The sequence below is a fragment of the Choloepus didactylus genome, chromosome 8, assembly GCF_015220235.1.
Source record: "Choloepus didactylus isolate mChoDid1 chromosome 8, mChoDid1.pri, whole genome shotgun sequence".
Classification (NCBI taxonomy): Eukaryota; Metazoa; Chordata; class Mammalia; order Pilosa; family Megalonychidae; genus Choloepus; species Choloepus didactylus.
The window spans coordinates 131,363,131-131,390,506 of NC_051314.1; the positions used below are offsets into that span (position 1 = coordinate 131,363,131).

The 27,376-nt window shown below is 44.6% G+C and overlaps 1 protein-coding gene across 4 annotated transcripts in view; it reads left to right on the top strand.

Annotated features, from left to right (window-relative positions):
* The window catches only part of ERC1 (ELKS/RAB6-interacting/CAST family member 1), an 805,513-nt gene extending 792,412 nt beyond the window's left edge, over positions 1-13,101 (top strand). For all 4 annotated transcript variants that reach the window (XM_037845053.1, XM_037845055.1, XM_037845056.1 and 1 more), the window contains one exon: positions 7,681-13,101. In XM_037845053.1, coding sequence (XP_037700981.1) covers positions 7,681-7,818 — 138 coding nt within the window. In that variant the 3' untranslated portion in view covers positions 7,819-13,101. The remainder of the gene's footprint in view (positions 1-7,680) is intronic.
* The last annotated feature ends 14,275 nt before the right edge of the window (positions 13,102-27,376 follow it).

Below are 27,376 nucleotides of genomic sequence, written 5' to 3' on the forward strand. Positions count from 1 at the left end.
TAACACCAAAAGTTGGTTCTTTGAGAAGATCAACAAGATTGACAAGCCCCTAGCTAGACTGACAAAATCAAAAAGAGAAGACCCATATAAACAAAATAATGAGAAAGGTGACATTACTGAGGATCCCAAAGAAATTTAAAAAATTATAAGAGGGTACTATGAACAACTGTATGGCAACAAACTGGATATTGTAGAGGAAATGGACAACTTCCTGGAAACATATGAACAACCTAGACTGACCAGAGAAGAAACAGAAGACCTCAGCCAGCCAATGACAAGCAAAGAGATCCAATCAGTCATCAAAAAGCTTCCCACAAATAAATGCCCAAGGCCAGATGGCTTCACAGGGGAATTCTACCAAATTTTCCAAAAAGAACTGACACCAATCTTACTTAAACTGTTTCAAAACATCGAACAAAATGGAACACTACCTAACTCATTTTATGAAGCTAACATCAATCTAATAACAAAAACAGGCAAAGATGCTAGAAAAAAGGAAAACTACAGGCCAATCTCCCTAATGAATATAGATGCAAAAATCCTCAACAAAATACTTGCAAATCGAATCCAAAGACTTATTAAAAAAATCATACACCATGACCAAGTGGGGTTCATTCCAGGCATTCAAGGATGGGTCAACGTAAGAAAGTCAATCAATGTATTACAACACATTAACAAATCAAAAGGGAAAAATCAAATGATCATCTCAGTAGATGCTGAAAAAGCATTCAACAAAATCCAACATCCGTTTTTGATAAAAACACTTCAAAAGGTAGGAATTGAAGGAAACTTCCTCAATATGACCAAGAGCATATATGAAAAACCCACAGCCAGCGTAGTACTCAATGGTGAGAGACTGAAAGTCTTCCCTCTAAGATCAGGAACAAGACAAGGATGCCCACTATCACCACTGCTATTCAACATTGTGCTGGAAGTGCTAGCCAGGGCAATCCGGCAAGACAAAGAAATAAAAGGCATCCAAATTGGAGAGGAAGAAGTAAAACTGTCATTGTTTGCAGATGATATGATCTTATATCTGGAAAACCCCAAGAAATCGATGATACAGCTACTAGAGCTAATAAACAAATTTAGCAAAGTAGCGGGACACAAGATTAATGCACGTATGTCAGTTATGTTTCTATATGCCAGAAATGAACAAACTGAAGAGACACTCAAGAAAAAGATACCATTTTCAACAGCAACTAAAAAAATCAAGTACCTAGGAATAAACTTAACCAAAGATGTAAAAGACCTATACAAAGAAAACTACATAACTCTACTAAAAGAAGTAGAAGGGGACTTTAAAGATGGAAAAATATGCCATGTTCATGGATAGGAAGTCTGAATGTCATTAAGATGTCAATCCTACCCAAACTCACCTACAGATTCAATGCAATCCCAATCAAAATTCCAACAACCTACTTCACAGACTTGGAAAAGCTAGTAATCAAATTTATTTGGAAAGCGAAGATGCCTCGAATTGCTAAAGACACTCTGAAAAAGAAAAACAAAGTGGGAGGACTTACACTCCCTGACTTTGAAGCTTATTATAAAGCCACAGTTGTCAAAACAGCATGGTACTGACACAAAGATAGGCATATTGATCAATGGAATCGAATTGAGAATTTGGAATTAGACCCCCAGATCTATGGCCCCCAAAGTCACTGAACTGGGTCATAATGGTCTTTTCAACAAATGGGGCTGGGAGAGTTGGATGTCCATATGCAAAAGAATGAAAGAGGACCCTTGCCTCACACCCTACACAAAAATTAACTCAAAATGGATCAAAGATCTCAATATAAAAGAAAGTACCATAAAACTCCCAGAAGATAATGTAGGGAAACATCTTCAAGACCTTGTATTAGGCGGCCACTTCCTAGACTTTACACCCAAAGCACAAGCAACAAAAGAAAAAATAGATAATGGGATCTCCTCAAGCTTCGAAGTTTCTGTACCTCAAAGGAATTTCTCAAAAAGGTAAAGAGGCAGCCAACTCAATGGGAAAAAAATTTTGGAAACCATGTATCTGACAAAAGACTGGTATCTTGCATATATAAAGAAATCCTACAACTCAATGACAATAGTACAGACAGCCCAATTATAAAATGCACAAAAGATATGTAAAGACAGTTCTCTGAAGAGGAAATACAAATGGCCAAGAAACACATGAAAAAATGTTGAGCTTCACTAGCTATTAGAGAGATGCAAATTAAGACCACGACGAGATACTATCTCATACCAATTAGAATGGCTGCCGTTAAACAAACAGGAAACTACAAATGCTGGAGGGGATGTGGAGAAATTGGAACTCTTATTCATTGTTGGTGGGACTGTAGAATGTTTCAGCCACTCTGGAAGTCAGTCTGGCAGTTCCTTAGAAAACTAGATATAGAATTACCCTTCGATCCAGCGATTGCACTTCTTGGTGTATACCCGGAAGATTGGAAAGCAGTGACACAAACATATATGTGCATGCCAATGTTACAGCAGCATTATTCACAATTGCCAAGAGATGGAAACAACCCAAATGTCCTTCAACAGATGAGTGGATAAATAGAATGTGGTATATACACATGATGGAATACTACGCGGCAGTAAGAAGGAACGATGTTGTGAAACATATAACGACATGGAGGAAGCTTGAAGACATAATGCTGAACAAAATAAGCCAGGCACAAAAAGAGAAATATTATATGCTACCACTAATGTGAACTTTGAAAAATGTAAAACAAATGGTTTATAATGTAGAATGTAGGGGAACTAGCAGTAGAGAGCAATTAAGGAAGGGGGAACAATAATCCAATAAGAACAGATAAGCTATCATGGGTAAATTTAACATTCTGGGAATGCCCAGGAATGACTATGGTCTGTTAATTTCTGATGGGTATAGTAGGAACAAGTTTACAGAAATGTTGCTATATTAGGTTACTTTCTTGGGGTAGAGTAGGAACATGTTGGAAGTAAAGTAGTTATCTTAGGATAGTTGTCTTTTTCTTACTCCCTTGTTATGGTGTCTCTGAAATGTTCTTTCATTGTGTGTGTTTTTTAATTTATTTTTTTATTTTTTATACAGTTGATTTAAAAAAAAGTTTTTAAAAAAACAGGGAAAAAATAAGCCAAGAAAAAAAAGAAAACGAAATGAAGTTCTGATGCATGCCACTACATAGATGAACCTTGAAAACATCATGCTGAGTGAAATAAGTTAGAGCCAAAGGACAGGTTTTGTGTGATTCCACTTACATGAAATGGCTAGATATGCAAATGCATAGAGATAGAAAGTAGAGTACAGGTTACCAGGGGCCAGGGAAAAGAGGAATGGGGAGTTAATGCACAATGGGTGTAGAGTTTCTGTTTGGGATGGAAGGAAATTTTTGGTGATGGATGGTGGTGAAGGTGGCACAACACTGAGTGTGATTAATCCCACAGAATGGTATGCTTGGAAGGAAGTGGTTAAGATGGGAAAGTTTATGTTGTATATAATATGTTTCCACAGTTAAAAAACAAAGAACAACTAAAGAGAGAGTGACAATTAAATCCAATACATGATCTGGGATGGGAGCTAATAATGGAGAAGAAAAGGCTCAAAGAACATTATTGAGACATAGGAACAAATTGCAGTATAGATTGTAAGCTGTTTATCAATGTTAAATTTTTAAACTTGATAACTGTACTTAAGGTTGTTACATAAGTGAAGATCCTTGTTCCTAGGAAATATACATGAAAGTATTATGTGTTTAAGGAGCATGATGTTTACAACCTACTCTCAAATTTCAGAAAATAGATAGGTAAAATTATATGGCAAATGTGCCAAAATGTTGAAATTGGTGGTTCAGGTATCAGGGGTAGGTACGTTAGAGTTTTCTGTGTGGATTTTGTATTATTTTTGCAATGGTTCTGTAAGTTGAAATTATTTCAAAATAAAAAGTTAAAAGAAAATGATACATTCAGCTCTGAAAAGAGATTTATATTATATACATTTACTTATATTTCTTATCACAAAATTAATGATTGTTTATGGTATTAAACTCAAACAATGCAGAGTAAAATCAAAAGTATTCTATCTACTCAAAGTAACCACTTGTAATAGTTTGTGTTTCTCCTTTCATATATGATATATATTTAATTTTTTTATTTTTAATATCTTCTGTTGGACACTGAAGTCATTAATATATTTTGCTCTTACAAATTACCTTAGTAAACATTCTTGTACATACTTTCTTAAATTTCTTACTGATAGTGCCATAAAATATAATCTCAGAAGTGAAATTGTTTGGTCAAAGGATATTTATAATTAAATTTGATCAGTGAGACCAAATTGCTCACCAATCTGTCTTCCCACCAATCATTGTATAGGAGTACCCATTTCCCCAAGCCCTTACCAATACTAGTAATCAATCTTTGAAACTTTTACCAATAGGAAAAAAAAAGAAACACCTATCTTATTTAATTTGTATTTATTTAATTATTAATGAGGTTGAATGGTTTTTTTTTATTTGTTAGTTTTTTGTCTATTAGCCATTTATATTTCTTCTGTGAGTTTTCTGTTCATATCCCCCACCTGTTTATCTATTACACTGTTGATCTTTTAGGCTTATAGTACCTCTTCCACAATATATTAATATTGATCCTTTTCTTTTGTCTTTTGTCTTATTTATCACAAAAGTTTTCCAAGTCATCATTTGTATTTTAATTTAATTTTTATATCTTCTGTCTCTAAACAAAGAGGTTTAAATCTCTGTATAGTCAAATTTGCCTTTTCTTCCCCTTTATGGTCTCTGGGTTAAAAAGCCCCAGTCCAAGATTATAAAAATGTGCTCTTAAATCTACTTCTAGTACATTCACAGCACAATTTATAAGTTTAGGTCTTTAACCAACTTGAAATTTATGTTTATGTATGGTATGAGGCAGGAATCTAACCACAAATGGGCCCATTTGACCTAATACAATTCACTGATCTCAAATGCCTCCTGCACATATTCTGAATTCTACTGATCTAATATTATCAGTATAATACTCTTCTCATTACTATACTTTTATAATTTTTTTTATTGTCTGGTACTGCAGGTCCCACATGATTCTTCTTTTAAACCATTTTCTTGGCTTTCTTATATATTTAACACTTCAGGATAAATTTTAGAATGAATTATCAAGTTCCAAAATAGCCTTTGGGATTTGGTTCAGAAATGTTTTTCAAGTATACATTTAGGTGAAAAACAAAACCAGTTTACAAATAATCTATATAATCTCATTGCCATTTTGTTTCTAAAATTTGCTGTGTATGTGTGATAAAACAAAGTGTCAAAGAAGAAATGACAAAATATAGAACAGTGGTTATCTGTTTGTGGTGGTGTTATAGGGGAGTTTTTCCCTTGGTATTTTTCTTTCTTTTCCAAATCTTCTACAGGGTATATTCAGTACTTTTAAAATCAAAAGGAAAAAATACTTAAAATTTGTTATTAAACCAACATGTATCCATTAGTAATCTACTTAACAATGTAATAGAAGCCAAATTAGAATAAAAGCATTTCACAGGAAATAAATATATGGCTATTAGAAAAGTAAGTGCTCAGAATATAAACTGGAATTGTCCAGAATATTCCTGGGAGGGATTGAGATAGGAAAGTGATGCATTTCAACCTCCCCTCTTCCTCATTCACTCTGAATGGCTGCTACAACTTGAGAGTTGTAGCCTTTTCACCTAACAGCATTTCTGGGTTATTTTCTATGCAGCTGAAATTGCAAGACACCTGGGCTCCTAGGTATCCCATCTCAGAGAGTTATAGTCATGTGACTCAGCCAGAGCTTAAGATGCCCCAAACCTTAGTGTGGTCTAAATTTGGCCCTTGCATGTCTGGTCTTTTATTCAACATTTAGCAGAAAATAGATTGTAGATCTGTTTCCAACTCTGATGCATTTGAACAAGAACCATGCTAATTCTAGGCTCAGAGCATCTAGATTCAACAAGTGGAATTAAAACTTGGTTCTCTTCGCTTTAAGATCTACAAGTTCTTTCTATTTAATAACAGCAGTAACAATAGTTATAATGACATCTAACATTTATCAAGCATTTCCTATGGGTCAGGCATTGTGCTAAGCAGTTTATATGAACATCTCGTTAAATCCTTAGAACATCCCTGTAAATGTTATTATTGTTTTACAGAGGAGGAAACTGAGGCTCAGAGCAGTCAAGGTCATACAGATTAATAACTGGTACAGCTGCCCTGGAACCCAGGCAGCCTGACTCCAGGAACCATGGTCTTGACTATGCCTTAAACTCAATTTGTAATTTCCCACCTTTCACTCCTAAAACCTCTTCTGCCTCCTGTATTTTCAGTCTTATTTGCCCAATTTCACCAGCTAGAATTGTAAAAATTATCCTTCTTTCTCTCTCAACTCCACCTCGTATCATCTTAACCTTTGCATACTCTCAGATCCATCTGTTTCTCTCCATGTCCCCCCAATCCTGTCTTAGTTTTAGCCTTCCTTCACTCCCACCTGGACTTGTAACAATAACATTCCTTGAAGAATTCTTCCTTACATTCAATCTAACATGTTTTTCTTATCTTCTAAGTTATCTTCTAAGAAAATGAAGCTGACCATGTCACTGTCCTAGACTTCCTTCTTCAAACAAACAAACAGATCAAATCTGAATTCCTTAACTTAACATCCACAATCTGGCTCCAGACTGTCTCTTCAGCTTTGTTTCCTGTCGTTCTGCACCCAGTTGCCTTACCTTATGCTCCAAGTATACTGAGCATTTCAGTGATCCCTAGATCTGTGCCAAGCCCTTTCATGGCTCCACACATCTACACTGGTTTCATCTGCTTGAAAGCCTCTTCTGCCTTGGCTTTGCCAAATTCCTATTCTGCTTTCAAGATCCAGATCCCATGTTACCTTTAATAATATCTTCTTAGACTCCTCCAAGATGAACCAGCCATTCTAATGTCTTCCCCCAAAGCACACATGTTCATGCCTCGATTACTGTGCTGGGTTGTAATTTATCATGCACATGTCTCTCTTCCATTAACCTAAATGGGTCTTCAGGACAAGGACCAAATCCATTCATCTTTCAGCACGTAGCATAATAAGCATTCAACATTGATTAAAATATTTGAAGGATTGCCACAGAGGGTGTTAAAAACAATAGAAACTTGAAAATAAGCTTACTCCTAAACAAATGGAAGTTTTCTTATGTTTCTCAAAATCATCTCTCTAGCTAAATTAGCAGGCCTAAAGTAAGGGGGGTCTAATGTACTGAATAAAAATGCAATAGCGAATGAGGGAAGTCCTTTAAATCATAAACTTCTGCCATTATGCCAGACAGGAATAAAAAGATCAAGATCCTAGCTGAGATCACCCTTGTTCCCCTCTCCCACTCCTGTGCATGCATGTGACGTGGCACAATGGAGAGGACTTTCCACCTGGAAGGAGAGCACTGGACTTGGAGGCCCAGCTCTGCAAATTACTGACTTTGGACCTTGGACCAGTCACTAGCTTCTCTGGTCCTCATTTCCATGAAGAGACATTTGTTATTTACTCTCACACTTTTTTTGTTCAGGGACATGTCACATAGGAGGTGTCTCTTTTTGTCATTTCTTTATTGATAAACAGTGATTCTCAACTCAGTGCAAACAGGTTTGTTTTATTTTAGCTGAAATCCATATCTCCTTTCCCTTTCAGCTTCGGAATGAGTTAGAAAAAGGTGAGCGGGACAATGCAGAGCTGCAGGAGTTTGCCAATGCCATCCTCCAGCAGATAGCAGATCATTGCCCGGACATCCTGGAGCAGGTTGTCAACGCATTAGAAGAGTCATCCTGACCCTGTGTTACGGGGAGCAGCGAACCCAGCAGCCTGATATGGCCGATTCAGGAGCCAAGAAAGGAGCAGTACAAGGAAACTTCTTGGCAACAAACCAACACTACAAACTCCATCCTACCTTGCTCAGCTCTTCAAGTGTGATTCCAGCACCATTTCTACTAATTTAATGCTGTCTGTCATCTTACTCTGCCTGTCTGCTTTGGATGTCATATGTCTACACTAATTTTCTTGATGTCCAGGGTGGGAAAGCTGCTGAGTCTCTGTGAAGGACTGCCATCCCGTCATCAGCAGTAGAGAACTGTGGAAGCTGGTGACTCTGTCCTTACAGAGGGACATGGAGCAGAGCATCCTCTTACCTTTGTCCTGTGACATGAGAACCAAATCTGGACTCCAAGTTCACCATATTGAGAGAATGTCTCACAGTGGACCAAAGAGTTTAGTGTTCTAACATCACAACAGGTGCTTCTTCCTAAAAGGGTAAAAAAAAATCTCAAAAAGAGAGAGTATTAGAAAAAGATGGGGAAAAAGAGAGAACAGAAACAAAGAGAAAACCAATTCTTTTTACTGTCCCATTTGCTTCCTTTTCATGTGTAATGTTTTATTCAGGGGAGTACAGGCAAGCCTCATGATGTCTTAGCAAATACTAATATCCCAAGTTTTGAGTCTTCACCCCAGCCCTGACTTTCCATATCATGAGCCCAACCTTCCTGGCTCATGATATGGAAAGATGTCTCCCTAGTCTCTCTTGTTTAGGACCTTTGACCTTATTGTACTTAAGTTTGTCAGATAAAATCTCTAATTGAAAAAAGAGAAGAGGGATTGACACACGAGGCACTGTAGCATCTCCTGCATCCTATGGAAGACAAGAAGGCTGCCTCCCCTCCCACCACCCAAGCTCCCAGCTCATGCTGCCCAGTGGTTGCCACAATTTTTACTCCACCTCCCACCCCATGAGCTTCATTCTTCACTTGCACTCCTAGACACACAGCCTTGTGCATTGCCTGGAACCTTCTGGCTCAGTGAGTGTTCCTTATCCCATACACATTCCTTCCCCCTTTCAAAGAATACTTATGAACTGCCTGCTCTGTGCAAGTCATGTGCTACCACCATCCTAGAAAAAGTCTCCTTGCAGTGAGGAACAGGTGTGGTGGATTTTATGAGACCTACCAGGTGGTTAAGACAAAGCTGTAAAAAGCATACCCCTCCCCTCCCCTGCCTAATAGCAGTTCTCTTTTTAAGAAAAGCCTTTCACCAATTAACATTTCTTATTATAGTGGAATTAATGGGTTTGAGAAGGCTGAGTCACCTATTGCCTGCAGGATCCCGTTTAGTAATTCAGGATTTTGGTTGTTGTTGTTGTTGTTGTTACCCTGAAAGAGTTTACTCATTACGGGGCTATGATTACCCACTTGCAGATAGTATTTTCTCACCACATCTGCATGTACCTTGTAGAACTTGGCAAGCTCCATGTTGCAACTCAGAAAGTTGACCCAAGAGTTGCAAATCCAGTTAAAAGTATTGGCATTGTGAAGGGTGTTTTTCCTAAGCATAGACAATTACAGTGGCAAATAATAAGGCACCAAAAAATAGGCCACTTAACCCAAATCCAGCCCTCTGGCCATCTCTACCACCAGCCTCCCAACAGACACTTAACATCTTCTGATAAGAGTTGCTGGGCTAAATGTTTTTATCTTGCATTTTCTCCTCTCCCCTTCCCCCAGTTACTCACCCAAAGAATTTAATGCTGCCTATAAACTCATCACAGCCATCAACCCAGTATCTTCCCCCCACAGCCCTTGACTATCCCATTAACTTATATGGTCAAGTCTCCAGCTGCCCTATTCCCAGCTGTAAAACAATCCCTTTCCCTGTGGGAAGCTGTGGAGTGTTCCTTACGGAAGGTTTAAATGGACTCTGCTCATAAACCTCTTACTGAGATGCTTCCTGATAGGGAGGCCAGCCAGGGGTGGGTACAGGGGTTAGGAAGTAAGTGGTGGTTGTTTGTGGTCAATTACCTCAATTCCATTTATTTATTGCACGCACCATAAATCATGTAGAAAGCCTCTCCAGTATTTCAGGGCTGGGTATTAGAATCTCATACCACCCACCATAATGCAGAGGACTGAGGTATGCGAACACCCTTCTCAGGACCACAGCAGAACAACAAAGTGGCCAGACCTGGCCTGCTCTTCTCTGACTGGCCTGGATAGGGAAGGCATCAGGCAGGTTTCCCTGGACTCCCCCCACTTGGCCACTATCCTCAAATACAATCCCTGCCACTCTTGTCCCCTTGGCATGTGACTCCAACTGCACCTCCTTTCCTCTCCTCATTTCAGCCCTACCCATGGCTTTCTCTCCCCCCCAAAAATTATGGAAGCCCTCTCTGAGAGGTGTTTCTGAGAAGAAAAATTTCTGGGACAGACATCTGTCTGGTCTCCATGAACCTAGCGAGGATTCTCCTTGATCCTTCTTAGGTGGTGATCCTGGTATTCTCAAATGATTCTAGATGAAAGCAGGCTCTGGATAAAGTGTAATAGTGAATGTGACCTGCCCTTATATTGTAGGGGCAAAGTTAATACACTTCCTAGCATTTTGAGAATCTTAGTGACCTTAGCTCATTGATTGAGGCAACATTTACTAAATACAAAACTTCCATCACACTAGGACTTGTCATTCCATGACTGTTTTCTGGTATTCACAAGGTCACTCAACTGCTACTGAAGTGAAGATCTGTGACTTTGAAAACTCACTGCAGATTGCCTGTAATGTTCTCCAAACTCATCTGTTCCGTTGGCACCTAAGATCGGTGCCCCAAATCACAAAGGGGACAATAAGAAGAGGAGTGGGTGGAATCCCACCTGGGGCTCATAACTAAAGAAATGCAGTGTGAGTTTCTCATCTTTTCATGTACTGCTATCCCAGGTTCTCTTTGAGTTATTGATGAAGTATCTGAATTGAGATTTGCAAGACTTGGATACTATTTGCAATGGAAATGTTTTTAAATGGGCTTTAACATATTAAAAAATGTGAATGGGAATCCCTAAATCCATCTCAGCTCTAACATTTGACCTTACACCTAAAGAAGATCTAAGAGCTTCTCTTTCTTATTTTTGGCTTTAGAAATCTTAGTAAAGCAGAGTGGACCCCAGGCCATCTTCAGTGTTAATGGTGGTGATGTGACTCGCCATTTTTTGTCAGTATATAGTTTTCCATGAAGGGCCCTTTGGCTTACCCACTCCCCAGAGAGAAGACGAAGGAGAAGTCAATATAGACAAAGTCTGAAGCGGCTGCTGAACTAATCGCTCCCCTGTTGATGGTCAGGATTGGCATTTGGATTTGCTGCTAGAGCATCCTGCCAATTCCAAAATCATCATGCCCTCCTGTGCAGCCGTTACTTAAGCACTGGGTCTCATGGCTCCCTTTGAGGAAAAAGCCAAGTGAGGACTATGTCCCCACTAGAATGTGATGTGCACATAGCATCTCCCAAGTCCCAGCGGGACCTAGTGTCAGCAATATCAGTAACATGCATGTCTGCCTCTGCAGCTTCGTCTCCCACCTGCAGGAGTCAGAACGTTGGCAAGGGCATGAGGACAGAGCAGACCACAGTGCAGCAGGCTTCCCTCACAATGCCTGCGAGGCCAGCCCACCGTCACTGCCAGGTCCTGGGCGTCTCAGGACAGGGACTTGAATCATTCAAAGAAATGTTTTAAAAAGAATCGGGTGTCCCCCCCCCCATGTGAACTAAGGGATTCTTTAGGCAAGAAAATACATAAATTACAGGGAAATCCTTCTGAACAAAATGGCTGTCTTTACCTACTCTTTTTAAGCAAATACTGTTTCCAAACTTTTTAGTGTCAAAACTGTAACCAAGTGTCTCCTGATTTTTTCCAATGTATTTGGCGAGTGCTGTGACCCTGTTGTAGGTATGCATTTCTCCCTCTGACTCTTCTAGGGGAGAGGTGGTTTTAGGGATTGATTTGGAGGAAGTGGATTTTTGTCCCATCCCACCTCCTCTTTTGTTTCTCTGCTTGTCGATATTGTCTGTGTGATTCACAGAATTGGGGCAGTTACATTGTGTCCATTGTTGAGATTACAAAATTTTAAAAAGTAGTTGTAGAACTGAAAAAAGGAGCTGTGTTTTAAAAAATGCAAATCAATGTCATGTTAAAAAAGGAATTCAAGCTATGGGGCAGCCAAACTCCTCTCCCTCCTCCCAAGTTGGCTTAGGTGGAAGCTCGGCTAGCCTCTTGGGAAACACAACGACCACACTCCAGGCGAGTGACTGCCTGGGTGAAAGAGACAGCTGGTGAATAAAAGGAATGAGAATATGGGGGCTCAGAGAGTCCCGGTTGCACCGGGGTTTTCCTATACATCCTCAGGACCTCTAGGTAGAGGCCTCAAGTTTTGTGACCCCAGAACTACCCTTACCCCCACATTGGTCCCAGTCCAGTGTGCCTAATACCATGTGGTAACCTGGGCTTGACTTGGAGGCCCCACACCTGGCAGCAGCCTGCCCAGACCACAGAACCTCTCTCCTGCCCACTTGGTGCTATATCACCCAGTGACCCATCCAGTATGGGCCAGGCACTGGCCAGCCTAGAGCCTGCAATCCGGGTGGAATGAATTGTACTCAGTTCTCAGTTCCTATGGGCTTCAGTCCCTAGATTCTTTCCTTTTCTTAGACCCCAAATCTCCCAGGCCCGAAATCTCTCCCATGGCCCCAGAGATGCCATGCCCAAGAAAGGAAGGGACCATGAGGAAGCCACAGAATCCAGCCCTGGGCCTGAGCATGCACTCTGGGCCCAGCCCTGCTCTCCCCACCACACCAGTATTGCATTCATCCTCTAATGCCGCTAGACCTACCTGAAGGCAACACACCACCCCTTCTGGCTAGCTGGCCCCACTGCAGGCCCAGCCCAGGAACCTGCCGAGCACCTCGGGAAGTCCAGGATGGGGCCTTGGGGGTCACCCTGGGATTCATTCCCCCCTGCTTCAGAAGAGAAGGGTTGCACTTTAGCGGAGTTGCTGAGGAGCACTGGGCACTGCCTCCTTGTAGCTTGAGTTCCTTCTGGTAGCAGTAGCAGCCCACGTGGTGGTACCCGTGAGGCACATGCACCGCTGCCTTCAACTGTGTGTGTGTGTCCTTGCTGGAGTCATGTTACTGACAGGATAATGACATTACAAAGAAATGTGTTATATTCAACTTTGCCTTGATAATTATTGTAAACACTTCGTTCATTTTTTCTTTTTTATTCACAAACTAAATCCATCAGGAAATTATAAAGTTATTTAAAAATTGTGTGCTATGTCCTTCTTTGAGTCTCATCCAGTCTGGTCTTTCAGGAGAAATGTGTCCTCAAATGCTAGAAGAGCAAGGAGAGGCCAGAGGGCCCCACCAGTGGTAGGTAACCCAAGAGCCGGGGATGCCCAGGGTCAGTGGGGTAGGAGGTCTCAGATTTACAGCACATTGAGCCCTAGACGGGGTTTGGTTCCTTATCCACAGGCCTGAAGGGGTTTGGTTCAGAGAGAAGAGGAGGCTCCGTTTAGGAGACCACCTGAACTCTGGATTTGCAGCCCCTTCATTGCCTGTCAAAGTCAATTTCCACCTCCCTCTTGCCTTTCTCATACGCTAGGCCCTGAGCCAGGTTTCCCATTTCCAGTTTAATTGTGTTCCAGACCTGAGTGGGTCCCCACTGCTGAGCAGTCATGGAGCTATTCACACTAAGGTGGAAGGGCACTTGAGAGGGGTTTTGTTCTGACCCAGGATTTGAGCTTCAGTGAGGTGTGTTCTGATGGATTAACCCTGGGTTGTATGAGCTGTATCAACCAACAAAGTGGGGCCATCAAGAGCAAAGGGGAGCCACGAGGACCTGTGCTTGAAAATGGTTGTAATTTTCAACTTTGATATTTGTTTTGTGCTCTGTGCACAATAAGGAATTATTTTGGAGAATTTCTTTTATAAGAACTAATTTTCTGCATAGCTTCATTTCCATGTTTACCCCAGAAAGAAATCCAGAAGTCCCTGCTTGCTGCACACACACACACACCCCTCTGGCCTTGGCACTTGAGGATTGTCTGAGAGTCAAGCCTTGCTCTTCTTGGTAGGCCCTCCCAGTGCCCAGATCCCAGATCCCATCTGCACTGGTTTGAATCTGTTATGTCCCCCACAAAAGCCATGTTCTTTTATTCTAGTCTTAAGGGTGCAGACATATTATGGGTGAGATCTTTTGATTAGGTTGTTTCCATGGAGATGTCACCTACCCAACTGTGGGTGAGACCTTTTGATTAGATTATTTCCATGAGTTCCAGTAAACTAATCAAGGTGGGTCTTGATTGGTTTATTGGAGTCCTTAAGAGAACTCGGGCCAACACAGACCCAGATGCTCGGAGATGCAGAAAGAAAGACGTTTGGAGATGCTAAGCTAAGAAATGAAGCCCAGAGTTTCCCCCAGAGAAGCCAAGTGAGAACCCACAGACACTTAAAAGAGAAAGCCACTGGAATCAGATGCTGAAAGCAATGCAACCCGGGAACAAAGGACCAGCAGCTGCCAGCCATGTGCCTTCCCTTGGAGATGCAGACAGACATTTTGGAGACAGTCGTTGGAACCAGAACCCAGGAGAAGAAGGACTAGCATACGTTACCATATGCCTTCCCATGTGACAGAGGAACCCTGGATGCCATCGGCCTTTCTTCAGTGAAGGTATCCTCTATTTGGTGCCTTAGCTTGGACACTTTTATGGCCTTAGAACTGTGAATTTGTGAACTAATACACCCCCATTATAAAAGCCATTTCTGATATATTGCATTCCCGGCAGCTTTAGTGAACTGGAACAGCATCCCTACCTCATTTTCTCCAACCAGAACAGCCTTTCTTCAGCTCTGCCAGGTGGAGGAGCACCTGAGAGACAGGGCTTTTGACTGTTGTTGCTCATATGAAGTAGGAAGCACCTGACCAGCCCAGAGTGTAGCATACAGCAGAGCCTAAAATCATAGCCACAGCAGATGTGCCCACAGAGAGCTGCCTGGTCAGTTATTTCCAGGGCTTTCTGTTCATCTTCTATTTTATTCACTCTGTGGTCTACCAACATTAAGTTGCAGACAAATGAATCCAGAGAACACAAGTTTAAGGAATATAAGTGAGGAGAACTTTAAGAATTCCACCCATTAACTTGTTTTTTTCCTCCAAATTGGGAAAGACCACTATTGCTTGCTTTTTGAGGAGGAATATCTCAGGCTGATTCAAAGATGATTAAGAGCCAGTTAGAGCGTGAAAGAGGAAAGGTGTCTGAGGGAGCTGATTTGAGCTCCACAAGTTTTCCTGGGTGTCCTAGAAAGAGACCTGGGACTTGCAGAACAGGAGCCCTTGGCTGTTCCTTGACCACTCAGCTTCTCTACAATCCCCTTCTATAAAATAATATCTTTTCCATCTACATAATAAGCCACACTTCATAAGAAGGATCATAGAATATTATGCTTTTCCTTTTGGAAAACTACTTTAAGACTACATAAAGAAAGCATAAACTTGTTTTCTTCCTATATGTAATTGGCTTTAATATAGTCCAGTGTGTGTGTTAGAGAGGGGAAGGGGAACAAAATATAAACACAAAAAGATGGGCCAAGAGTGAATCATTGTTGAAGCTGGGCATTAGGTGCATTATACTCTCCTCTCCTCTCTGTGCTTGTGTATGTTTGAATTTTCCTTAATGAGTTGAATATTCACATTCTTCAATAGTACTTGTCTATTCATCACACATGGATCTCTTCACCCAGGATCCAAGTAATATGCATTCACAAATTGCCGCTATAGCACTGTTCAATATTTGTACTCCACTGTGTTCTAGGCACCAGGGATACAAAAAATAATAGCTACCGACCACTGTTTGTCACTAATCACCACTACTCAGTGGTTCTAAGGACTTTGTGTTTTATTTCACTTAACTGTCATAACAATCCTCTGAGGTACCTACATGTATCCCCATTTTACAGATTAGGCACAGAGTGGTTAGACAACTCTCCCAAGGTCATAGAGCTAGGTCAGTGGTAGGGCACAAGTCAGAGCTTGTGCTATCAACCCACTGCTGTGGCCACTTCTCTCAAGGGACTCATAGTGCAGTGGAGGAAACTAACCCCAACAAGATGTGTTGTGGGAGCATAAAAGAGCAGGGAATATTCTCCACAGATCTTTGAGTTGGACCTTGAAAGATGAGACATGGATTTCGCTAGTGGAGAAGTTCAAAAACGTAGATAGGAAAGCCCTCAGGGTGTCGGGCTTAGCCAGCGGTCCACTGCCTATAGATTAAGTAGTACATGGCTTAAGAGAAAAGAGGAGGGACGTGGCAGCCACAAATGGAGCTTGAAAGGAAGTTGAATGGGCCCGTGTGGTGAAAGGTCTCAAATGCTGTGGAAAGGAAGGATTGCTTGGCCTGAGTGTTACCTCACAAGGCAAGGGACAGCCCTAAGCCCTCCCAAGCCACAAGTAGCTGATTTTAAGAAAAATTCCCAAACTTGCAGATTCTAAGGGCTCCTAGAAATAGTGAAGAGGGCTTGTACCCGTGAAGGAAAGCTTCCCAGACCCTGTCCAGAGAAGCTAGGTGATAAGGTGGCACCAAGGGTATTTCTGCAAAGCAAGGAGAACTTGCCATTATTTTTCTGCACATCTACTACCTGCCAGGCAGGTGGGCTCTTTACAAAGGTTATCTCATTTAAATATCTCATTTAAATATTCAGTTCCTCTATGAGGCAGCTGTCATTCTCCTCCGCTTTTCTGTTAAACTGAAGTCAAACAGCCAAGAAGGGATGAATCTGGGGTTCAAACCTGGGTCAGTCTGTTCCCTGGCTCCTTTCACTAACCCATGGCACCATCAAAGGCTCAAAGCCAGGGTAGACACTGGTGTGTGATCTGGGACACTGAGGACACTTCCTGACAGCCTGGAGGGTTTGAGGCATAGAAGTCAGGCGGGGGCCGAGGCTTCAGAAGACAGGGAAATAATATGCCTGGCTTGTTCACCATAGGTGGGATGTGAGTCATACCAGGATTTCACGCTCTCTTAGACTCTGGGCCCCATTTATCTCCTGGGAATCAGGTGATGAAGCCCTTGGTGAGAAAAGAATGAGGTTTGAAGACTTAAGAATGCCACATCAGCCCTCCCTGTCCACAGAGACCATTCCTTTGCCACGTTGCCTGGGGAAGAAGTTACCTCACTTGCCATCAGCAGCAGCTTATGAGGTGACTGTGGGACATTCCCAGCCCTGTGCTGGTCCCAGCTCTGTCTTCCATGTTTCCCTGACAGCCACACTGACATTCACTTTCCCGTCCTGAATCAAGGCTCCTTGGCCACTCCCTGGTCTCTCGGTCTCAGAACCTTGGCCTCCTCTGCCTGGCTTGTGAGGGTGAAGAACTCAAGCTAGGTGCTTCTTAAGAGGGAGAGTGGGGAGTGTGCAGAAAACACGTCCGTCAAATGTCTGCAAAGCTTCCGTGCCAAAAAGCCGTCACTGGCCCCTGCTGAACTCCACACCACTCAGGAGATGGTTCCTGTTGGCTTGTCTTGGACTTGACATATTATAAATATGATTTTATTTTTAACTGTTGCTGGAAACGAGGCTTTGGAGGGGATCTGTTTGCAGTCTTAACTTGGACTTGGAGCTGTGTGCACTGTTTAATGGGTCGGTTGTCCCCAGGCTCCTTACTCTGCATTTGTGCTGGGAACACACCCCAGAATGGAGCACTTCTGTGTGATGGCGCTCCAGCACCCCCACCGCCTCCCGCAGCCCCCGGGGCCCCGCATCGAGGTAAAGGGTAAAGCCCAGAGGACATGGGTACGCGTCGACCTGGGAGACACAGGGCAGGTTCCGGGTGAATGGGCAGCAGAGGCACTTCACATCCAGGCACCCGAAGTTCTTCTTGGATTTGTATCCTAAATATCAAGGTCTGGATGATCCTGCAGCTCTCAGGAGTCATCTGGTTCCGTAGGGGAAAAGAAAACTCAAGAAGCCATCGGCCTTCCTGCTGTGCTCACACCAGGACACTCCGAGAGGAGGCCCCATCGAGGAAGGCTCAAGTCCAGCCTCTTCAGTGAGGAGCAGGTTGCTCATCCTGCTGAATGGACACGAAGCAGCAGCTTCTTGGTTTCAGGGCAAAGCAGGGCGTGGACCATGGGGTCCTGAGCCTGGATCGTGGAGGAGGCACGAGGGGAACACTGGGCCGGGGACTGGGAGACCTGGGGTCCCCTTCCGGCTTTGCTTTTTAGGCATGTGGCCTTGGTAAATTCACTTGACTTCTTTGACTTTCAGTGTTCCATTCTTAAAATGGAGCTATCGCTACCCCTTCACAAGTATATACTGCAGGTTAAATGGGAAGGTGCCTGGGAAGCACTGAGCCCAGTGACTGTACCCGGCAGGCACCCAGTAGTCCTTTATTGAGCTAAATCAGCTTGGGTGAGCCAACTCTGGCTTAGGAAACTCTCGCTGGCCTGTTAGAACAGCCACATATTGTGCCTAGAGGCCTAGAATCTTGCAAATGGGACCTCTGCATTTATAGAAAAGTCAACCCTCTCTGATCAGAATCTTCTCCTAATTCCACGGAGGGGAAGCCTGAGACCTGGAATGGGAAGTCTACTGGACACGTGAGGGAATTGCAGACCCCCTCGCTCTCACCCTGTTCTGGGCTCCCCCAGCCCTCCCAGACCCTGCCCGTCAGTGGGGGAGGGGTCCCTAGCTGGAGCAGCAATCCCCCCCCCTGCAGGGAGTCATTTGCCAACAATCATATTGTTTCTGCTTTAAGTGGGAAAAAAAAACAAAAAAACCCAGATGCCAGTCTGCACGCCTCATCACCTGGGGATGGTGATCCTCCTGCAGGGACAGGCTCCTGAATGAGAGCTTTGTCTGCCCTGCCTGTTAGTCACTGTGACAAAAGAGACCCGGGGAGACTGGAGCCCAAGGTTGGATTCTTTGGCCGGGACGTCACGTCATGGAGCTCAGGCTACAGTACACAAACAAACCCCAGGTCCAAAAGTTCCAAGCTCTCCTTGCAAAGGGCACCTGGGGTGTCCCTATTCAGCCCCAGAAGTTGGGGGGGGGGCTTTGTTCCCCATCTCCTCCCACCCAAAACAGGTGTCCTGCTTTTCTTCTCTCTGTCCCCTCACTGACCGAAAGCCCCCTGAGGGCAGGGAATATGTCCGTGCTTCCCGCTGGGTCCCCTGCCCCGCAGTCGAGCACGCCAGCGCACACGCGAGGGCTTTCCAAGAACAGTTAGAACTGATTTGCTTACTTGTAAGCGCCCCACTAGCTTTTTATTCCAAATATTCTTTTCCACAGCTGGCCCTGTCATTGGAAAAGCATCCATCCCTGAAATATCAGCATGGACATCTGTTCTGAACTGAACTTCCCCCTGGAGGCAGGACAGGTCAAAACGAGCCTGGGCAACAGCTCCCTGATGTCATGGGGAATCCCGTCTGCTGCCTCCTCTGTCAGATTCCCTGTTTTCCATGCCAAGGCCCGGGGCAGCCTTTCCACCAGAGCCCGGGCCACATTTGACAGCATGTCTCCTGGACACACAGCTGGGATGGAGGCAGCTGGAGTCTGGCCTTGGAGTCTTAGGATCTGTTTGAAGGATTTCACCATGACCTTCCCTATGCTCTCCTGTGCTGAAATCTTTGCACAGTTCCCCTGGTGCTCTTTGAACTTTTTTCCCCTTCCAGTGGCTCTCCACAAGTCTGATAAGGCTCTTTCCCTATCTCAAGGGAAACCACACACCTTGGAACCTTGACGAAGGAGCAAAGACGCAGAATCCAGGGCAAGTATTAGTCCTTTAGAGAGAAATCTTTACGCTGAAAGGCTCAGTTGATGTTTTGGAAACTTGCCAGGGACTGAAATGCAGCCAGACCTCCTAAAGATTCCCTCCTCTCTCTCTGAGCATGTGTGTGTGTGTGTGTGTGTGTGTGTGTGTGTGTGTGTGTGTGTGTGTGTGAACATACAGCCTCACGACCTAACGCGATCTTAACACACACACACACACAAATACACAGGCTTTGGCTAAGTGTGAGGGTCTCCATGTTATAAAGGAAATGAGTAAACAACTTCAACATTTTTGTTTCCCTCTGAGGCTTGCAAAGAAGGTGTTAAGAGCACAAGATTTAAAACATAAACTTTATTAGAAGCCAAACAGCCCAATGCATGGCTCCTGCCAACTTGGACAGAGAGTCTTTGGGGTAATGCTACACTGAGCTAATCCAGAAGGAATCAGCGGAGGAAGACAGCAGTGGGAGTGAGCCAAGGCGTGCAACCCAGGAGAGCCAGAAGGAGCCACCGAGCGCTGACACAGTCGCCTGCCCTGGCCCTGGGAGGACACGCGGGAGCCCAGGTAAGACCTTTAAACTAATTGGCTCTTTTTCCACCTTTTCTTCATACTATTTCCTTAACAACTGACTCCTCGTGTACGCCTAAGGAGACACGGCAGGGAACTGGCCAAAATTGCCAAGCAAGGAGGGCAGCTCCACTTGCCCACCTGCCAGGCTCCCCCCACCAAGGATGCCTCTTCACTGGGTACAGGGTCTACACCAGCACCACACGAGTCACAGAAATACAGATATGCAGAAATACAGAAATACAGATACAGATATTCCTGCTTGCAAGGAGTCTCAGTCCAACTGAGGAATCAGAATGAAGACATGCATCAGCGGTGAGCAGGGTCATCTGGGACAGAATCAGAGCGTGGGCCACCAACCGGAAACACCGTCACAGCGCAGAGGGAGCCCTTCCCGCTGACCCACGTTCAGATCCGTGAAGTCTTCCCACAGTGGCCCCACCAAGCTCAAGCAGTTCCTCAGCACCCAGCCCACTCCCGTCCCTGGTTCATCTCCCAAATACTCAGAATATATGAAGATGTCTCTGTACCATGAGGTGTCTTGCAATTTATGCATTTGAACTTGAAAGTGTCTCGCTTCCCTGCTCTGGCGTAAGCCTCCTGAGGACAGGAGCACTGCCCCCTCGCCTCCTCTCAGGAGCTGTCCCACTCCACGGCCTGCAACCAGCCTTCCATCCACCGAGCGTGAGAGAAATGAGAGGCCCCTCTGAGCTCTTGACTTGGGGGAAAAGCACAGTGAGGAGCAAGGGAGGGGAGCCTCAGTTAGTGGGGACAGGACCAGCTCATCTTTCCCTGTCCAGTTAGACTTCAGTGGCTGAAGACCCCACTGATCAGGAGACCCACAGGTGTTTCCTGTCTTAACAAAAGCATCGGTTTTGTTATAACATTAAAAATCATGACAGTGTGGCACTGGTCACAAAATATTTATAAATCTCCTCAGGGTGCTCTCCGGGGGCATAGGGCCTTTGCCCAGAATCTTTGCCACCTTAAAGACTGGAAGGTTGGGGATGGTTCTGTGGGATTTCACAGAATACCTTTGGAATAATTTCCAGGATACAGGTGTTGGAAGGTATCTCGGTAAAGAGCGATTGAAAAGTAAAAATGCGATTGTCTGTCTGCAAACTGGGACTTCTAGTCAATGCAATCATTTCTTTCTGGAGTTTCTTTGAACTCCTCCTCCTACGAGTGGCGGAGAAGAAAGAGAGAAGTTTGTGCTCTAGAAGCTTAACCCATGGAGCGAGGAAGCATGGGGTTCACACGGGGTTTCGTGACCCTCATACTTGGATCTGATAGTCAGGAGGAAAATAAGGCCCTTCAGGACTGTGACATGGCAGCACCCCACCAGCCCCCCACTCCCTCTGCCCCTCTGCCCTCCCTACCTGTGCTCTGCCCCCTGACCCAGGTGTGGGGACGGCTGCGACAATCCTCAAACCCACCCTTTGCTTCTCCAACAGCTGCCCTTATTTTCTTTCTCTCCCATTTTTTCCCCTTTGCTTGAAATGATCCCACCACAAAAATGTTTTCTTCTTTTCCTCCATATGTAGCATCCAGGATCAGGAAACCGCAGGGACTGGAAATTGCTCTGGTCTGCGGGTAGGAGGCTGTTACATCTGGGTGCGGACCAGGGATGGGGTCAAGTCTGATCTGTTCCCAGCAAGGCTGGGAAGGAATTTTTCCTGGGTCTCCAGGATACAAAACTCCCGGCTGTTTGCAGCCAGGCCAGGTTGGTGGATGAGCTTCCAGACCCAAACGCCATTATTTATGTTCTGTGTCTCTCACCAGCTTTTCTTGGGATGCCTTTTGAGGTTTGCTGATATGCGTCAGTCACTGTTGACCGTTGGTAACTTTGGTTACCAGAGCAAACCTGGGTCTGGCCAGTTCCCCACTTCACCACCTAACCCCTCCCACTCCAGCGAGCTGACCCGAACCCACCCAACCCAGCTCCACTTTGCAGAAAGCCTGGCCTCATTCTTTCCTGAGCAGCTTGCTGCACATATAGTCGATTCCTCTTTTTCTATGAAGCACCCCTTGGATTTATTTTTATTTTTTCACAATGGCCTCCTTTGGGAATTAGAAGGGAGTTATTTATATGAATACCTCAATAGGAGGTTACTTATATGAAAGCATACAACAGTGTCCTTGATCAACCAACATGCCCTCCTAGCTGCTGAGTTAAAGGGGAAGGGAAGAGCTATTTATTAAGTGCTCATGACGAGTCAGACATGGAGCTAGCCCTTGACATATGTTCCTGGGGATTATCGTCCACATTTTATACAGATTTTGAATGAGAACCCAGACCACGTCTATTTTATCATCAGCACATCCCTGTACTTAGAACAGTGGCTGGAACATTCTAGGTGTTCAATAAAAATGGGTTCCATAAATGGATGTGAAGGAAACTGAGGCTCAGAGGGGCAAAGTGACTGGCATGGGGTCCCGCTGCTGGGCAGCGGCCAGACAGATGGCAAACCCAGGCCTTCCCGACGCCAAAGCCTGTGTTTCTCCTCCGCTGCCTTCCAGGGATCTCCTGCATCTCCTCTGGGTGTAGCTGGTGCTCCTTCAAAGGCTGCACCCGCACCAAATCCTTGCAGTCCCGGGCACTGCTTTGGTCATGTCTGTCCCTAGGCCAGACTCTTTCCAAGGCACCATTTTGTCAAGGATGGAGTCTCAACTGGTCAGCCGGGCACCAAGGACCCTCCTCAGCCTGGCCTGGCCTCGGCTCCACGGGCCCCCTCCCTGCCCCATCCCTCCAGGGCCACCACATCCTTTGCTCTGCCCTGGCCCCACTTTGGGGCCCAAAGGCCTCTGCAGAACTGGACATACCATCCCCTCCTCAAGCAGCCAGCAGCTTCCCTCCCATCTCCTCCTCCTCCACCCAGGTCTTCTCTTGTCTACCCTAAAACTACACCTGAATCCTCCTTCCATTTTCCAAATGGGGAATAGGGCACAAGGAGGTTGAGTAAACTACCTTTTATCAGATTTGCTTGGTTTCGAGCAGAAACCTCCTGAGGCATTCACTTTATATTAGAAATAAGGAGAAGCTGCTTTCTATTAAGGGCTTTGTAAGAGGGTCATGGGGTGTGGGGATCACTCTAACTTCCCTCTTATTGCAAGGATCCCCTTGACTACACCTTCCCCCTCTCTCTGCCTCACTAAGGCAGCCAGTTCTAGTTTTGAACAGATTTTTATGTTAGGAATTTTTTCCTTATAGATGCATAGGTGGTTAGAGCTGGAAAGAATCTTAGAAATGATCTTGTCCATTGTCTTCATTGTATAAGTTGTTGGCCTAGGAATGTTAAGTGGTGTGTTCAAGGTCACCCAGACTCTCAGCGACAGCCCCAGATCCCTGATCTTCCGTCCAGGGCTCTCTCCATGGAACCCGTAAGACCTCCGAGCCTGGGCAACCTGGCCCTGGCTAAAGGGGCTGAGCCTGCACCCCAGCCCCAAGCCCTTTTCAACCCCAAGAACAAATCTGTTCTCCCAGAAATGGCAAAGCTCAATACGATTGGCTCCAACTGGATATGGAAACCACACCAGGACCTCCTACAGAAGCCGCATTTCACATTTTACTGATTAAGTGGATGTCATCTAGTAGAGACAGCAAAAAAACTCTTTGTGGTTTCCAAAGCCATCAAACTTACCTGGATTCTCTAATTGCCAGCAACCGCAAAATGTAGTCAGACATGAACCAATGAGGACTAAGATGGGATTTCCCTCCCTCCCCATTTTGGAGCCATGAACTAGGCCTGCTGCCTGGGTTTGTACCAAATTCAATTAATGCATCTAACAAAGACACTGACATGCACTCGACTTCATGAATAGCCTCTGCAAATGGCTTGAGAAAAAAACCAAATAACTTTGAAAGAACTTTAAAAAATAACCTCTCCACCCAACTATAAGGCATATGGGATAGACTTTCAAATGAGCCATCACGATATTTGAGAAATAAAAAGACTCAAAGAAATTACAACTTTAAAGTTAACTTCATGCGTGAAAAAAATCTCACTCATTTTTCTTGATATTTTGATTGAAATATGGGGTGCCTGCCTGAATTGAAGGACTGATGCACTTATCTGTGGCATTCACCTGCCCTGCCATATGCACCCCCACCCCAATTGATAGCTCTATCAAAAAAGAAAATGAGTTTAATTTGGAACAATTTATTTTTAGTAAACCCAGAGTGGGTCCTAGTATTTAATAATTTCTTCTAAGAGGGTCCACAAACACGTTAATAATTTCCTCTAAAATTTTGTTGAAGATTAACATTAACAGAAAAAAAAAAAAAGCACCCAGAGCAGAGGTCAGCAAACATTTTCTGCAAAGAGCCAGAAAGTAAAGATTTTAGGCAGGGCCAGCTTCATAGGCAGTCACATGGGGCTCTGGGTTTAGCGGCCCCACACTTGGTTTAATGCTCTGCTTTCACCATCATGGAATTCATAATCATATTTCTTTAACAAGGTGTCCCACATTTTCATTTTGCACCACAAACTCTGTAGCCAGTCTTGATTTTAGGCTCTGCAGCCGACACGGACTCTGCTGCCACTCCTCAACTCTGCTGTTGTAGAGCTCAAACAGCCATAGATAACATGCAAATAAATACATGTGTCTGTGTTCCCATAAAACTTTAACTGTGGACACTGACATTTGAATTTCATATAATTTTCATGTCACGAAATACTATTCTTCGACAACAACTTTTTTCCCCAACCATTTAAAAGCATGAAATCCATTCTTAGCTCACAGGCATATGAAAATAGGCAGAGGCTGGATTTGGCCTCTGAGACTTAGTTTGCACACCCTTGCCCCAGGAAAAAAATCTGAGAAGACCCTGATTTTCTTCTCTTCTCAATTCTGCATGCTGGCCTGGATTCTTGAGAAGTCACCAGGCTTGTTCTGCACAGATTGAGCTAGAGTGCTGCCATCTTGGGTAAGAGGGTTGGGGCTGTCAGTAACCAAGAGCCAGGTGTGTCCACACCACCATGGAGGGGAAGAAATGTACCTTCCAGCAGCACCTTTCCGGGGATTTCACCTATTCCCTTGGACAACCTGGACCTGACCAAGCAATGAAAGTAGAGGTGAAAGTTGAGCCATTTCGTTCAGCCGCCACTCCCATCCACTTCCACCCTCCTCTACAAAGTCGTTCAGTCTCCAAGGTTGTGACCCTGGATCTGCTTCTCTTTCCTGACCAGAGAACAAGGGGGACACCAGAGAACTCAGCTTACCTGGGCCCCTTCCCCTGGACCGCAGTGTTTCTCTGGGAACGGGGTTGGATGGTTCCAGTCTGGCTCCTGATCTCCAAGCAAGGGCTCAAGAACACGCAGAACTTCCCTCTGAAAAACACTTAGGAGCAGATGCCCTCAACGTCTGACTGGCCCAGGAGGGTTACTAGAGCCTGCCGATGCTGGGTGCCAAAGAACCTGGAGAGCGGCAAGGAGGCGGCTCTTCCCACTCACCGTCTCAGACACAAGCTCCTTCTCTAGACAGTCACTGAGTTTCACAAACACCTTCTTCCCTCTGGCACGTCTCCCTCGGGGCCTCTGCCCCAATTGTGAAAGGAAAGGTGACCGAGGTCAGGCCCAGGTCAGGCCCAACTCGCAGCCACAGCCCCGGGCTTTCCCCAGCCACCAACTAATTCTTCTTCAGCAGTCCTCTCTCGAGTTCCCTCCCAACTTGTTCATCTCCAGAGACAGAGGACGCAGCTGTGAGGGCTGGTCTGAGTTCATTCCAGACGTGGGCTTGGGACTGAAGGGGCCATGTCCGCCCCTCCCACCCCCTAAGGAAAGTTATAATTGCTGGAGGAGATAATCATGAAGAGGGAGGCAGGTGGATGGGTTCTTGCTAAGAGATCACACATCTTGGGAGTTTAGCAATTCACACTTCTTCACAAAAGAAGAGGAGGCTGTGGAGGCTGGGCCCGGAGGCCGCCAGCACCCCCAGCCCTGTCTGGGTCTGGGTGGTCCAGATAGAGGACCCCCAGGGGGAAAGGCCAGGTGTGGGTGTCAGCAAAAGCTCTCATTTTTAGTGGCTGTTTAAAATCAGTTAACAAACTGGGCTGGGGCTTTAGAGAATACAAAACAGTAAGTTAAGAAACTTAACCATCTGGCTAGAAGGGTAAAACCAGCACATGGACATACATTCAATGTCTGTCCAAGGCCATATGTGAGAAGTTCGCAATTAACCTATTCAAAAGCCTGTACTGAGTGCCTACTCTGTGCTACAAAGAGACCTCAGTTCTTTTATTTTTATTTTTTCATTTTTTATTAGAGTAGTTGTAGTTTTACAGAAAAATCATGCAGGAAGTATAGAATTCCTATATATACCCACTTTCCCACATGTATTTTTCTCTATTATTAAAATTTTGCATTAATGTGGTAGCTTTGTTACAATTGATGAAACAATATTATTTTAATTATATTATGACCTATAGTCCATAGTTTGCATTAGACTTCATTTTGTGGGTTGTACAGTTCTATGGTTGGTTTAATTTTTATTCTAGTAACCTATATACAGCATAAAATTTCCCATTTTAACCATTTTCAAGTATACAGTTCAATGGTGTTAATTAATTACATTCACAATGTTGTGCTACCGTCACCACCATCCATTTCCGAAACTTTTCCATCCCCCCCAACAGAAACTCTGTACCAGGTAAGCAGTAACTCCCCATTCCCCACCCCCACCCGCCCTGGCATCCTGTATTCTAATTTCTGACTAGGTATTTGCATATTTTAATTGCGGTCTCAGCTAGGGGCAGGCACCCACGGAACCCTCTGCGGTCGGCGTTGCTTGAAGGGTACCGGCGGCGGCTCTTCCCGGAGGCGAGCGTGAGGCGGGGGACTTCGCCGAGTCCCCGGCGGAGGCGTGCAAGGTGTGGAGGGCGGCGAGAGAGGAACGCGAAACACTCTCTTTTCAGGAGGGTTGAATCAAAAGCGTTTATTTAGGGGTGAGCACAAGTTATATAGGGTGGCATAGAGGGCGGGGCCGGTGTTAGGGGTGTGGGGTCCTTACATGGCAATGCTGAGGGGATAAAGGCTAGGATTGGTTCTGAGAGGGCGCGGAGGTCATTTGAAAAAGGGGCGGGAGTTGCTCTGGCAACGGTGCATGCGCACTGGCGGTGGCGGGAGTTGCTCTGGCAACGGGGGTGGCGGGCAAGATAAGGGGGGCGGTTTTCTCTGGCAAGCTTCCCTTAACGGTTA